Source organism: Trichosurus vulpecula, chromosome 2 (genome assembly GCF_011100635.1).
Source record: "Trichosurus vulpecula isolate mTriVul1 chromosome 2, mTriVul1.pri, whole genome shotgun sequence".
Classification (NCBI taxonomy): Eukaryota; Metazoa; Chordata; class Mammalia; order Diprotodontia; family Phalangeridae; genus Trichosurus; species Trichosurus vulpecula.
This window is the reverse complement of record NC_050574.1, coordinates 100,057,530-100,072,953: the sequence shown is the minus strand read 5'-3', so window position 1 is coordinate 100,072,953 and position 15,424 is coordinate 100,057,530. Positions and strand designations below refer to the sequence as shown.

At 40.2% G+C, this 15,424-nt stretch overlaps 1 protein-coding gene across 7 annotated transcripts in view; it reads right to left on the bottom strand.

Moving 5' to 3' along the window:
* Window positions 1–5,627: 5,627 nt before the first annotated feature.
* The window catches only part of RCBTB2 (RCC1 and BTB domain containing protein 2), a 56,098-nt gene continuing 46,301 nt past the window's right edge, over window positions 5,628–15,424 (bottom strand). For all 7 annotated transcript variants that reach the window (XM_036746643.1, XM_036746640.1, XM_036746638.1 and 4 more), the window contains 2 exons: window positions 15,157–15,287; window positions 5,628–7,011 (listed from right to left, as the gene is read on the bottom strand). In XM_036746643.1, the coding sequence (XP_036602538.1) occupies window positions 6,871–7,011; window positions 15,157–15,287 (272 nt within the window). In that variant the 3' untranslated portion in view covers window positions 5,628–6,870. The remainder of the gene's footprint in view (window positions 7,012–15,156; window positions 15,288–15,424) is intronic.

Below are 15,424 nucleotides of genomic sequence, written 5' to 3'. Positions count from 1 at the left end.
CTCCCTCTCATTATTGTTGTAAAAAGACAATATATCTCCCCAACATTATTGAAAAGTAAAGCCCCTCATAATAATTCCACCCTTTGGTCTCCCAAACCATTTCTAGAAAGGAGCTGTCTGAACCATTCTTGGAAGAAACTTGGGACCTTCAACTGTTTCCCCTGGTTGTGCAGAACCCTCTGAGACGGAGGGAACCTTGAGGCCCAGGTAACTCTGCACAGAGGACAGAAGGGCTGGTAAGGAACAACTGGGACTATATCCATCAGTAATCTATATGGATCAAGAGAGTCATCCTAATAGTTGGATCCAAAACACTGTTGGGAGCAGAGTGCTGATTTATCACAAAGAGGATCCTAGGAAATGGGAACTCCCGCCCAGATACTCAGGGATGTGATGGCAACGCTGTTATTTTCAAAGTCTGTTCCAATGGTTCATGACACCAGCTGCATGAGGATGATCTGAAATATGGAACACCCAACAAAAAGCAGCCTACCCAATTCCTACCATTCTTCACAGTGAAATGAGTCCCTTGATCAGAGATGATTGTACCAGGGGAACCCTAGGAAAGAAGGGCCTTAATAGTACTTTGGTTTTCAGCAGCAGACCTGATTGGCATCCCACACCTTGAATAGCAATCATCTGCAGTGAGGGCAAACCTCACTGAACAAGGGTCAGTATAATCAGTTGGTCAATCAACAGAGGTAGATCGAACTACATGGAATCACATCGTACTGACCAATGGATTTGGAGTCGGGGCCCTGGATTCAAATTCTGGCACTGCCACTTAGTATGACTTTGAGCAAGTGACTTCATAAGCCTAGGGCTCAGTTTCTTCATATGTAAAATGATGGGGTTAGTTAGGTCTGATGACCTCTAAGTTCTCTTCTAAATCTATGATTCTTTGATCCTTCTGAGGAGGATGCTTGAGATTAATACATAAAGCAGGTTTCTTAATTTGGGGTCCACAGACCACCCTCCTCCAGGGGATCCTTAGATTTCAGGGGCTCCGTGAAATTAGTCACGAGAAGATTTACATCTTAATTTTCATTAACCTCTCATCGAAATTTAGCTTTTACTTAAGTTATAAATGTAGATAACAGGCATTATTCTGAGACAAAGGGAGGTCTTTACCAGATTGTCAAAGGGGTCCATGACACACACCAGAAAGATACATGGTGCTTCTTATAGACCTTAATACGAGTGAAGGGGAAAAGGAAAAAGCATCAGGCATGTGCACAGTACTATGTGCTAAGAGCTGGGGATACACACAGAAAAGTCAGACAGTCCCTGTCCTCAAGGAGTTCTGGTGGGGGAGACAACATACATGAAAGGCTGCAGCTGCAGGTCAGATGTAAAAGTCCTGTGGACCTTACAGTGCTACAGCAAAGCAGATGGTAATGCCTCTTCCACTGACAAAATCACACCCATTTGTGGTGTTGAGCATTCTGATGGTGCTAAGGGTTTTAGTGCTGGGACCCTTCTTCTCTGGGCCACTAGTAGCCATGGCTGCCAAGGAAGCTGAACTCCTACACCTGCAAAAGCAATAGCCAGCTGGGGTTTTGGGCTTCCCAGCCCACTGGTGGCAACTGGGAAGGAAGGTGGGCATCTTCTCCAACGTGTCCCCTTAATAATGGCTGCTCAAGCTAGAAACAGCCTGCAGTCAGGGGGAAGAAGGGGAGAGGAAGGGGAAATTGCTATTCCCAAAGCTTTTAAGATTAGGCTCTTGGGCTATCTCCATTGGTATCTGAGGAGTTCTGATGGTCAAGCTAGATGTGGTGATTTGAATTGCCTGGCACGTGCTCCCTCCTTTCCCTCCCTTGGGGTGTCTTGCTGCTTCAGCTAGGCTGGCTCGCCTGCCCTATGGGTGTCAGTAGGTGGGAGTGGGTGGCCTCTTCTCCACAGAAGTTGCTTCCTTAGGTAATAACTGCAGGGACTGGCCTGGAGGAAGGACCAGGAGTCTGAGAAACACTGATATGCCTTGGGCCCATTGAGAGCAAAGAGCAATGTAGATCCCTTCCCCATTATTATAGCTGTGGGGCCACAGCTGGAAGCCCTACAATCATATATGGTGGGAGGCAGCAGAAAAATTCTGTCGGTCTCAGGCCACTCAGCCAAACCTATAGCCATTGCCTAGCAATTGGTATAAATAAAAATCTTGCCTGCTCTTCCTTCAAGTCATGCAACTTGGCCCACTGGGAGGCCTTGCCAGGACCCCACCCATTAAGATGTCCCTGGTTAACAGATTAACAGCTGCTAGGGTCCAATGATATAGACCTTCCTCATAGCTTGCAGTGAAGCAAGCAGAACACTCCATAACAGCTAGATTCTCATAGGCAGTGGCACATTGGGCTAGAAGGAGAGGTGAAACATTTGGTTTGGGACTGGAGGTCTCACCCTCCAGTAATGTCACAACCTATTCATAAAGGGCTTGTGTTTGTCCTTCATTCTCGAAGAGGACCATGACATCAGGGAGATGATGACATGACTTGCAGTTGATGGATTTGAGTGAGGGAGGGCTGTGCAAGGTCACCAGCCTCACTTTCTCCTCCAGATCCATCTGGGTCCAGTGGCCTGATATTCTCAACCTGAAAAGCCCTTAGCCTGAAAGGGCCAGGGTCTCTTAATGCATTCATAAAGGGCACTCACACCCCAGAGGCCCAGGCGAGCATTATCTTGGATGTACCATTTCCATTTAACAGTGAAAGCCTGTCCCCTACCCATCTTGTTAGAGGACTTACTTTGTATAATTCAACTCATCTCACAACTGACTAAAGGGTAATAGTGTGACCCTACATCATCCATACAGCAGCAAGAAGGACCAGTAACATGCAAGTCAGTTTCTCACCACTTTAGGGAGCTTATAGCTCCCAAAGCCTAATGGTCATTTGGTCCCACCACCCTTTATTGCATGCCAAAGGTTTTTAGACTGGTCTTCTTCAACAGAGACCTCCAGGAACAAAGGCTCCATAGGATTATAAGGGCCCAAGGGAAGACCCTACTGGGCAATCCACCTCAGTTCTTCCAAGGTTATAAACTTGTTCTATTCCCCAATGAAAAAGAAATTAACTTCACAAGTAACTCTGTAAATAGGGGCCATCAAAATATCCAGATCAGGAGTAATACCTAAAAAATCAAATAAATGTCTGGGTTTCATTTTTAGTTTGTTGGAGAGCAAGTATCAATACCTTTTTATGGAACACATCTATTATCTTCTGGGTTCTCCCCATCCAACGGATTCATAAAAAATTTAACTAAGCCAGTTGGACCCTGAATTTTCTGAGAGCCAATTTCTCATCCTTCCCCTTTTATGTGAACCACCACCCAGTCTAAATCCTTTGGCACAATGGTCCCAGCTAGTCCAGTTGATGTGACATTATTAATATAATGGTAGACATAAATGTCCTTAGTAAATGGGGCCTCTTTCAGGTCTCTACCCACCAAACTGTAGCAACATGGAGAATTCAAATAATCCTGATGAAAAATAGTGAAGGTATATTTAACTCCTTTTCAAGTAAAAGCAAACAGCTTCTAAATGGTATCAGCTACATGAATGGTATTAAGGAACCCAATAACCTCACACCACAGGTATAACATGGCCACCTGGTCTACCAAGCTAACAAGGTCAGAAATGGCTATATAACAAATACTCCAGCTTCTTTCATCTCCCCTACTAAGTAGGACATATCTTTTGTCCCACTCTGGGACCTCACTTTATTTAACATTAACTATACAGGATGGTTCTAGCATCTCCAAGAACTTCCATTTAGCCCTCCCTACTCAGGCACAGAAGCTACTGCAAGTGTCCGTGCAGGTACTGCCTGACTCCCCAGGACACTGATTTTTTTCTGGGAGTCTCATTCGTTAATCTGAATCTTTCTTTTTCCATAGCTGTTAAAATTTACACGGTTTCTTAAAATCTGGTGATGTTAAAATGGAAGAGACTTTTAAGTTCTCATGATTGACAGGATATACACCGATCAAAAAACTTCAAAGAAAATACTGCTTTCCAGCCCCTTGCTATCCAACAGTCACTAAGTATTTATTAAGCACCTATTCTCTTTCACACAAAATAATAGTGTTGCGAGCTAGGAGCACAAACCATACTGAGATAAGCAGTATTTTAAATACTCCAGCAAAGGCATCTGATGCCAGATGCATGTATGTAGCATTGTCTACAGCAGGCTGCATAACATATGGCCCACGGGCCGCTTGCAGCCTGCCAAAGGATTTCAGGGAGCCCTCGAAAAATGTAGGGTTGTCACTGCACACTCTTTCCTGTTTGTCATGCGACCTGTAACAACCAACCATCCTCAATCTGTCTTTTGTTTAATCCATCTGCAGCCCAAAGTTTAGCCTTTTTTAATTTTGGGCCCTACCTACCGCCAAGTTGTACGGGTCTGGTCTACAGAGCAGATGAAGATCTGCCCAACCTTCTTCTTCTTCCTCCCCTCACTCCTACAATATGCTTTTAAGAGGAATATTGACAGAGCAAATCAAAGCTGGCTTCTCTTTGTTCTCCTTTGAATGTTCCTACTTTGACTTGAAATAGTCAATAAAAGTTTACAAGAAAGCATTGACTATCTTCTAACAGGTCAGCTAGGTGGCTCAGTGGATAGAGTGCTGGGCCTAGAGTCAGGAAGACTCACTTTTCTGAATTCAAATCTGGCCTCAGTCAGATGTGTGACCCCAGGCAAGTCACTTAACTGTTTGCCTCAGTTTCCTTATCTGTAAAATGAGCTGGAGAAGTAAAGAGTAAACCATTCCAGTATTTTTGCCAAGAAAGCCCAAATGGGATCATGAAGATTCAAACACAATTGGAAATGACTGAACAACACTAGCAAGGTGGTACTGATAACAACCAGGATGAAACAAAGGTTAGTAGAAGGGATTTGGGGGCCTAATTGGCTTCGTCTTCTTTGGACCTAAGTGAGGAAGCTATAGTAGATGGCTATGAGACCTACCTACCTGCTACTTTATATTAAAGGTAGAAAAGGCAATTCCCATAGATCTAAATGTTTCTTTGATGAATGACCTATAAATCACTTATAAAAACCAGGAAAATTGATACATCAATACATCAATACATCAACAAACAAAATGGGAGAATGAGATCTATCCACATGTGTATGTGTGTATGTATACAGGCCATCTCAAAAGTCAGAGTGTAGTTTAAGACTTTAATACCTTAAAAACTGTACTAGCACATACACACGTGTGTATAGAATATATATATGTATAAAATACACACACATACATACACAGTTGGTTGCTGTCCTTCATTCTTAAAGAGGACCAAAACGACATTATTATGGTCAGACTGATTTGAGTTTGGAAGGCTCTACCACAGGTCAGGCACAAATAGTCTATATAAACATTTGGAGTGGAGAGATTCTAAATTTGCACATCTCTTGTTTCACATACACATACACTTGGTATGTATATACACACATATCATGCTTAAAAGCAGAAATCAAGTGGTCAAAACCGACCACAGCAGATGAGAGATCATAAGCACTAAAACGAATGGTATTTATAATCTTTTTGTTAAATCATGCATGTTGTAGTGTGCAACTTCTCTGGAACTCCTTGCTAGTGAAAGAATTGTTTTAAAAAAGAAAACACAAACATCGTATACCAGATGAATTTATTTGCATGTAAGAGGCAAGGAACGGCTAGTATTTTTCATTTTTCTCTTCTTGGGCAAAAAACACTTATTCTACTATTATCTGTAGAGAAGCACTTTCTTATCCAATATTAGGATCAGTAGAGGATGCAATTTCTAACTCTAAAACATTCCCCCTTACATAATACGGTGTTGGGACCTGAACTTTTTATATTTCTTTGTTAGTTTCCATTAGGGTTTCAATTCTGCAATTAGATAACATAATTTGAATTGGAATCTGAAAATCTATCTTGTCAGTCATCTCTATAAAAAATGAGTACTAGGTCCTTTTTAGCCATTAAAATTGAAGTCTGATTTTTGGTTCCAGTATGACTGACCTGTTTCAGACTAACACAAAAGCCTTAAAGAATAGACATGACAATAATCATCATTGTGCAGGGAAGAACATCTCTGTCAACCCAAAGAGAAACAAAAGATACTTTTGTCATATGTAAGGCAGATGAGCTCAGAATAACATTCATTCAGAATCAAGGCTTTATATTTAATGTCTCCTTTTGAGGAATTCATGACCCCAAACAAACAAAACAAACAACGACGTAGTAAAGTTAGCCCTTGGGGCCTTTGATTCTTTCATTGGCGAGGCCTTTATGAAGGCTAATGAATGTTAGAGAATTAGTCATTATCTCCAGAAGACTGTCCCAGAGGAGCTTGACCATAACTGTTCAAAACACAGACCATGTTTTCTAATTGTTATGTATTGTTTTTTCCTTCATCATGGTGACCCAGAAGTAGGTGTCTTCAGAACCCAAACTCTGGGCCGAAAGTGAATGGACCTCTGTCCCAGTGAAGCCATCAGAATGATGCTGACCTGTAGAATAATGAACATCTTGCACAAAATTCTATCACCTGAGGCCATTGTTGCCAAAACCCAACATGAAGGTGTTCTATCTGAAGTGATTTGAAAAGGAGAGTGAAAAAGCTCAAAAGGGTTTGTAACGCATGGAGGGCTTGAACTGGGGTGGAAATGATGGCATCTGCTCATTTTCAACTTTCTATGTAAATGCTGGACTCAGGCAGGTAACTGATAGAGAAGAGTCGACGACTCCCACTGCGCAGCTGTCCTCAGGAGATGTGTACTCTGCTAGGGGGGACTGATCAAGCCATTAATTAAGTGAAAGCTGTTCTTCTCAAGCTTTTGTTCGGGAATTGGAAAGGACTAGAGGCCCTTTCTCAGCTGCAGCTGTTGGTCAATTTTTAAAGGCTCCAACTCGGCTCGCCTTACTGATGAAGCTCTTCAGAAGGTCATGGTCCATTTCTGCAAAGCCTGAAGTTTGTGTAACTACAGTCAAATGATTGATGCAAAATCGGAAGCAGAATTCCTCTAAGTCCTAGGGGAGAAAAAAGGGGATTTCCTATCAGTCATTTGCAATATAACGTTATTATTCCTAAAAAGAAGGGCAAGTAGAATCAATAAGATTTGGCATTTAAATACTCAATTCAACCATCATTTATTAACTGCTATATGTACAATGGATAGAGTGCTGGGCTTAGAGGCAAAAAGACCCGAGTTCAAATCCAGCCCCAGAAACTTCCTAGCTTGTGACCTTGGCCAACTCACTGAACCTCTGTGATCTGGGGACTTTAATAGAACAAAAAGGTTCAAATGAGTGAGTCATGTGACATGGCAGGTAAAACTGAATGCAATCTTTCGCTATGTTAAAAAAGAAATACTGTCCAAAAAGAGGGCAGTTATACCTTGGCTATTCAGTACTTGGCTTTATTCACATCCCAACTGGAATCCTCTGTTCCAGGGGTAGGGAACCTGTGGCCTTGAGGCCACATGCAGGTTCCCCACCCCTGCAGTCTGTTCCGTTGTAGACGACCCATTTTAGGAAGGACGCTTGCAATCTGCCCAAAGGAAGGCAATCAGGACAGTGTGGGAACCAGAAACCCTTTGATTCAAGGAGCAGTTGAAAGAACCGCAGATGATTAGCCTGGCAAAGAGAACACTTGGGGGGACTTTCAAGAATGTAAAGGGCTGCCCTGTGGAAGACAGACTGGATTTGTTCTTTACAGACACAGAGAGCAGAGTCAGGAAACCACAGAGGCAGATTTTGGCGGAACTAAGAAAAAACTCCCGGACAATAGAAGCTGTCCAAAAGAGGAAGTGGAGGCAAGGATATTATAGAAGGAATCATGCTAGCAGACCTTTGCTATCCTGTCCAGTTTTAAGAGCCTGTGAAAGCAGGAAGCATGTTTTGCTACAAGTGGGACATTCCCCTGTTCCATTTCCTTCAGTGCTTTAAAATATTTCTGGCTGTAAACAGCTTCTGAGAGTAGCAGAGAGGAAAAAAAAAGAAGAGACAGAGACAGGACTGGCATCTAGGTTCCTTCTTACCAGCTTAAAGCAACTGATTTTTCTCCCTTCAAAGGAGAAAGAGAGCAAATGTAACCTTTGGAAAAGTTTAGATCAGAGGGCATTCTGCCTCAGTCACCAAATGAGATTGGATCAAATGAGATAAGGCAGGTAAAGTGCTTTGTAAGCCTGAAAATGCAATATAAATGTCAATTATCATTAATGTTATTGGTAGAATATGCTCTCAGAAATCACTGCATTTCTAGTTCTCTTGCATTGTAAGTGCCATCCACATCTTAATGTTTTTATAAAAAGCTAGACTGCTAGATTGACACTTGTAAAGAAGTGGTTATATATCAGTATTTCTCAAGCTATGTTCCAAGAAACCCTTGAGTACCAAAAAACAGTTCAATGGGTTCCAGAAAGAAAAATGTTATAATGGGTGAACAAACATACCCACAAACCTGTCCACTTTGCTGCCAGGTTGTATATGGGATGCATATTCAACAAATACAGAAAATCACAAAATCAGAACACTGTTGCAGATCAGTCAAAATTAATCATGTGACTAAAAGGTTGGCTTCTTATTGGTCTGGAACCAATGGATGAACTTGTCCAATCATGTACGGAACACAATCAGTCTGTGTCAGAAAAGTGTGCATAAAATGACTGGAATCAGAGGCTGAACTTTTAATAGCAAAAATGGGGGGTGGGGGGGAGAAGATGGCACAGCTCAACTCAATGGACAAATATTCAGAAAGTCCACCGATTCCAGGAATCCAAACCTAAGATCAGTTAAACAATCGAGCTGTGGGAACAGACTAGATCAGTGGTGTAAAACTCCAAGAGAAATGGATCCCTGGGGGTTGATACTGACTCAGAATCTGACACCTCTGGACTAAATGACCTGCAAGGCCCCTTCTTCCAACTCTAGCAAGCTCTGAATCTTTGAGCAGCAAATCGGTCTAGTGAGGTCTCCAAGGAGGATACACTGATTGGTGAAGATTTCACGAAGTTTATTTTTTGCCTCTCTTATCATGTACTTAGCATGTAATATTAAATATGTGTTGGTATCTTCAAAAATAAATAAAATAACTGGCATCCATAAATATTCTTAGAATTTTTTGGTTTTTTTTCCTGTTTTACCATTCTCTGTTTATGGATAATTAGGCAAAATCTAGAAGTTTAAAGAGATAAAAAGTCAAGTGTGTTAAGGACCAAAACTCATGAATAAAGAAATATCTACACATCTAGACTAAGTGCCAAATCCCAAATAAAATAAACAGAGACAGCTCCATTTAATGTTTACTTCTAGTGCTCCTGACACACACCATGCTGTGACTACTCCGGATCTGAACACACCTATGCCTGCCCATCCGATGGGACTCACGTTCCTATCCTCCCATAATCTGCTACAAGCAGTCCACCCAATATACTAAGTGCCTTTCTCTTAGAATCCACTGCAGGGATACCATTGGTTATCTATCTCTTACTTTTGTTTTGTGACTGGCCCATCCTTTTTTCCAGTCCTATGTTTCTCTGAGGGATTCTTCAAAGACTGTGCTATTCCATGAATTATGTTGATGTAATGTCACCAGAAGAATACTGATATTAAGAAAATAAACATGTTTCAGCAAGAAGCTTGTTCATTAAAAGAACTGTGAAATTTCCCAAAGTAATCCACTTTGATCTCCTCCTGCTACTCAATTCTGGGGCCAGCTTATTTTCTATTTGCAGTGGCTGTCCAACATATATGTCCTGATGGACTAGTTCTATGGATTATCTATCCAAATGTATGTCACAGGCTAACCAACAGGCTTTATCCACTTGGTTTTTCCTATGTGGATAGTTAGGCTGATGTCTTTTAAGTGAATATGCATCCATAAGGGCAGCTCTATGGCACAAAGGATAGTGCTTGGGTCTGGAGTCAGGAAGACCTAACTATGAATATGGCCACAGACACTAATGACTAGCTGTGTGACAAGTCATTTAGCCTATTTGCCTCTGTTTCCTCATCTGTAATATGGGGATAATAATAGCATCTCCATCGCAGGTTTTTGTGAGGATCAAATTAGATTAATTTGTAGAAGCACTTAACACAGTGCCTGACATATAGTAGGGCCCTTAATGAATGTTTACTCCCTTCCCCCCACCCCTTTTCATTGAGGAGGTCCTACGATGTTCTGGGGTTTCATGCAATTAGTACAAGGTCATCTACAAACAGAAGCACCGGGAGGATCTCTACAACAACAGAGACTCCCCCTTTTCAATTTGGCCCCTGCACTAGTCATCTTCCATTGGAGCAGGAAACACATTCGGCAAGCCTACATCTCCATTTTATGCCTTCCTTGATATGAACAATCAGAGGGTTGTCTAACAGTTATCTCTGTTCTTGTATATTTTGAGAAATCTTATATGATTCTGACACATGCACCTAATTGGAGGAAAGCCTTTAAGGCAGCATTTTGTTTTGCTAAATCAAATGCTTTTTATAATTAGCAAATAAGTGCTAAAGAAACTGTCAGTCAACTGCATGAGTGTAAAAATATGGTCTGCTGCAGAATATCAACTATGGAGTTGCTCACGTTCCCTTTGCATACCTCCATCAAAGGCGACCTCAATGTACGTGTGTGGGTTATTCTCATAAAGGAGATTTCAGAGACGGAAAAGTCAGCATATGAGTTGGCATTATAGATACTCTCACATTTGGTTTTTTTTAATAATAATGAGATCCAAGATTTATTTCCTGTGCCTTTCTTTCAAAAAACTTGAGACTCCATCCCTCAGAACTATGCCACCCCCAGGATGGATCTTCTCTATGTCCACTGTTCTCATCTCTGTTCTCTGTGGTGCCACTGCCATTTTCATGATGACCACCTTGGCCGGGAGTGTTTGGGGTCCAAATGTGGTGTCTCCACTGTCCTTGATGGTGGAAAGATTTTATTATATAAATCTTTATAGAACTTTTCTACATTTACCTATTTTTGTCCTCCTTCCAGTTTGTCTGACCTACACAATATTCATGGATGTCATTAACAAGTCTCCATTGAAATACACATATTTTGCTTGCACAGTCTGCATTAATTACTATTTTTATTACATTACTGTTTGTCAACCTCCTTCCAGTTTCATTTTTAAATATTCTTCAGATGTCTTTGCTCAAATGGCTCTTTTGCCAAACTTTCTTTAAACTCGTTTTTCCTCCATTGCTTCTCACTATTTTATTTAGAAATAAGGTCCATCATCTTCAGCCATCCTCCTCCTTATGGACTTTTAAAACGAATCTAAACTGGTTATTGCCTTTAGCTGTTGTATTTTTTCATTTGATAAGAAGATAAAGTCTTACTGGCTGAGGAGGTTTCTAGGCTCTTTTGTTCTCATCATGGAAACTGATTTACATCGGGTAAGCTTATTTAGGAACTGGCTATAATCTACGTCCACATACATTTCACTATCCATTCCTTATTTTTGAAGGTCAGCAGCTTGTTTAAATTGGTTCAATTAAAATTGTTTTAACTGGATGCTAGATTTATTTTCTCATTTTTAATCTTCTAGCTTTGCATTTGATCTTTTCTCTAACAAATGGATGGTCTGACTGTACACATCTGATTCCAGAATTAATCCAATATCAGGAACGAATAATTTCTGGTTAAATAATGATCAGTTTTCATTTTTGTTATGTGGTTTGGTTCTTGCCATGTCCAGAACCTCTAGATTCGTTTCTCCATGAAAGTGTTCATGATACATATAAGCGAGTCTTATGTGTGATATATAAAATTTTGGACTTTCATTTTCCAACATATTTCTCACTGTCCCCTCCATGCTCACCTTTGCACTGCAATTACTGAGTGTTTTGATTTAATAAGGAAGGTTTTCAAGAGTTCTTTACAGAATTTCCCTTTCCCTCTCATTTTCTACTCCACATATTAGTGCAGAGAGTGCAAATACTTCAGATGAGCACTGCAATATGAGATGACCAAATGTCCCATGAAATGACGGTTTTTGTTGCTTCTAGACTCATGATAAAAACCAACTCCATCAAAGCCTTCCTGTCCAAGAAGAACCGATGGGCCAGCCTTCCATTAAGCTGCAAAGACCTTTTGTTTTCTAGATTAGCAAGAATTTCAAGATAAACACTAAACACAGCAAACGTATAAACAAAATTCTGAAAATTTTTAGTAAAAAATTTTTTAAAAGCAAGGAACCATCCTTGCTTTGTTTATGTCATAGCTTTGTCCCTTACTCCATCTACTCTCACCTCCTTTGGTACCTCACTCTGATTGACTGCTCTATCTCTCTCACCTTCACTTTCTTCCTGAGGAGAATAGGATATACATTTTTGTACATGGCCAATATGGAAATTTGCTTAACTTAATTATTTAACTTAATTATCTCCAGTGAGGAAAGGTGAGAGGAAGAATAAAATAAATGCTTATTTGGAAAAAAAAAACAACCAAACATCTCTTCCTCTCTTACTAGTTCCTTCCTCTCCATACAGAAACATGCTCAGCTCTGACTAACCTGAAAAAAAAAGTCCTCCTGTCTTGCCTATTCTCCCTCTAGGCTAGCAGCCATATGTTTCCTCTCCTCTCTGTCACTCAGGTTCCCTCCCTCTGATTCAGGCCCTTCCTAGCCATGTCTTGCTTGGACTCTTCTATAGTACTTTTCGATATCCTCCTTGTCTCCAGTTTCTCCCCTGACAAATCCATCCTTCAGACAACTCCCAAAATAATCCACCTAATAATATCACTTCTCTCCTCAAAATTTTCATTACCTGTAAAATAAAATACAAAGTCCTTAGCTTAGTACTTAAGTTCTTCCAGACTCTGTTTCCAAACTACCTTTCCAGGCTCATTTTACATCTATCACCCGCTACCACTCGCACCCCCCCTCCCCAATCACTTTCCCAACTCTAGTTCCAAACAGTCATCAAACCATCACTACCATTCCTGGAAAGGACACATTCAGTTAATTTCCCTATGATCCCAACCATAGGGATTTTCTCTGTCTGACTTTCCTGTCTGAAACTCTTCTCACTGGCTGCCACCCCTGTAGATGTTTTCTTCCCCTATTAGGATGGAAGTTCCCCGAGGACAAGCAATGTCTTTCTTTTTGCTTATATTTGTTATCCTCAGTACTTAGCATGATGCCTGGCACATGGTAAGCTCTTACTAGATGCTTATTTATTCATTAACACTCTTTGTGTTCCAGTCAAAATGAACTAGTTTCCCTCTAAACTCAAAAGGCCCTCATAGACGTCTGGATACTTACAGAGGCCAGTTTCCTCTGCATTTCTTTCTTTAATGGGTAGCTTAGTCCACTTTCTGCATGAAACATTTATGGATCATCCCCTAAATTATGATGATCCTCCCTCCTCAAATTTTCTCATAGAACTCTGGACTCTCTTCTGCCCTTATCATACTCTACCTGATATCAGACTTGTTTTTAAGTGTTGTATGCCCCTCATAGACTGTTCTCAGTTCTGCCACTTGCTACCTCTATCACACTGGGAAAGTGACAATCTCTCTGGGTCTCATTTTCATCAGCTATAAAATGAGGGAGTTAGACCTCATGACCTTTAAGGTCCTTTTCAGCTTTAAATCTATGATCCTATGACTGTAAGCTCTTTGAAGCCTGAGACTTTATCTTTTTACTCCAGCACCTAGCAGACTACATGTGGCATATGCTTTCTAAGTGTTTGTCAAATTCAAATGAACCAAATTAAACACAGGTTTATGTAACGTACGGGAAAAATGAACACTGTAAAGCATCTTCTAAGTTAAGTTATTGCTTCCAATAGTACTCCTAAATTAAAAAAGACAAACCAAACACTGATAACAAGCAATCACACACATACACACCTCACTAAAAAGTTTTTTAAATGTTGTTAGATTTGGAATCTTGATCTAAAAAACATAAGGCTTTTTTTCTCTTTGAAAAATCAATATCATGTTACTTGGCATTAATGGCAAGAGGCTTTTAAAAATAATTGTAAAAGATCTTAATGTAAGGGTTTTGTCAAAATTTTGCTAAAAAAGAAAGGTTCTGACACTTTTGAATAGCTTAAGAACCATCATATGGGATTATCTGATACAGAATTTGTTAGAATGAGATCAACAAACAAGTCTGGATACAGAATCAAATCAGTTGCAATGATTTTGTAAAATAGTGGCGCCCAAGACTCACACTATACCAAACTAATACAAGTAATGGCTAATGGCCAGCCAAAAACCAAACAAGATACAACCGTCCATAGTGGAGATCCACCATCAGTGAATATATCAGTTAAAATTCAGATTATTTAGCAACTACTATGAAGGGAAATAGGTTACTAAACTGATAAATCCCAGTGTCTTTATTATTGGAGAAGACACTGACTTTTAAATCTGAGCAATTTGTGGGAATTCAAATACATCAGCCTGCACTTCTGGGCAGTTCTGATAATCACAGAGGCAAAAGACTTTATTTTAAATGAAAAAATACTAAAAGAAGATAATAGAAATTGTAAAGAGGACCACAAGGAAATATTATAGCTCCTTGTTCTTTGCTTTTAAACCTAGGACATCATGTGTGGTTAGGTCACAATGATGAAATGTGGGCAAATTCTATCTCAACAGCTGACGCTGAGCATAAGTTTGAAGCAACTATCCAAATATCTCATGTAGCTAAGGTTTTTGGAAAAATCTCCCTGGAAAGTTCCTTGTATTTACTTCATATGTATGTGTATATACATACATACATGTACAATATACATATATGTGTGTGTGTGTATATACACACACACACATTTTGTATAGACATATATACACACATATTTTACATATATATGTATATGTATATGTATATTTTATATTTATTGTTTTCCCCAATACAACATAAAATTGTTAAGGGCAGGGACTGCTTCATTTTTGTCTTTGCATCTACAGTGCCCAGCACGTGCCCTGCATTAAATAGGCATTCAGTAAGTGCTTATCAATTGATTAACTGGTCATCGTTCCAAATACAGCAATAAAAATAGCTCACACTCATATAAACCCCTATGGTTACAAAGCATTTCACATACACCATTCTCAGATGACAAGCTTACAGCAGCCCCATGAAGTACAAAATCAGGCAGCAGTTCCATAAAACTGTGACTGCCCCCTCAAATACCTCTCCCCCAAATCTCTCTTCTTACCTGGGCTTCATACTTCACAGCAGCTGAAAGCAGAGCGATGGCATTGTCCTCACAGATTCCTTGCTTAATAGTTTGCTGACAGAGCTTTTTCAACCGATTATCTCTGTAAAATGTAGCCAGATCTAGTAGGCCTAGTGAAAGTGAAAGTATTTATTAGGAAGGATTAATTTCAAACATCAACCCACTTCAACTGCCCTTGCTAAGGTGGTGGTTTTTTTTAAAGGTGTGTCATGTCTCTTTTAGGATGCAAATGTCTTATGGGCGGTCC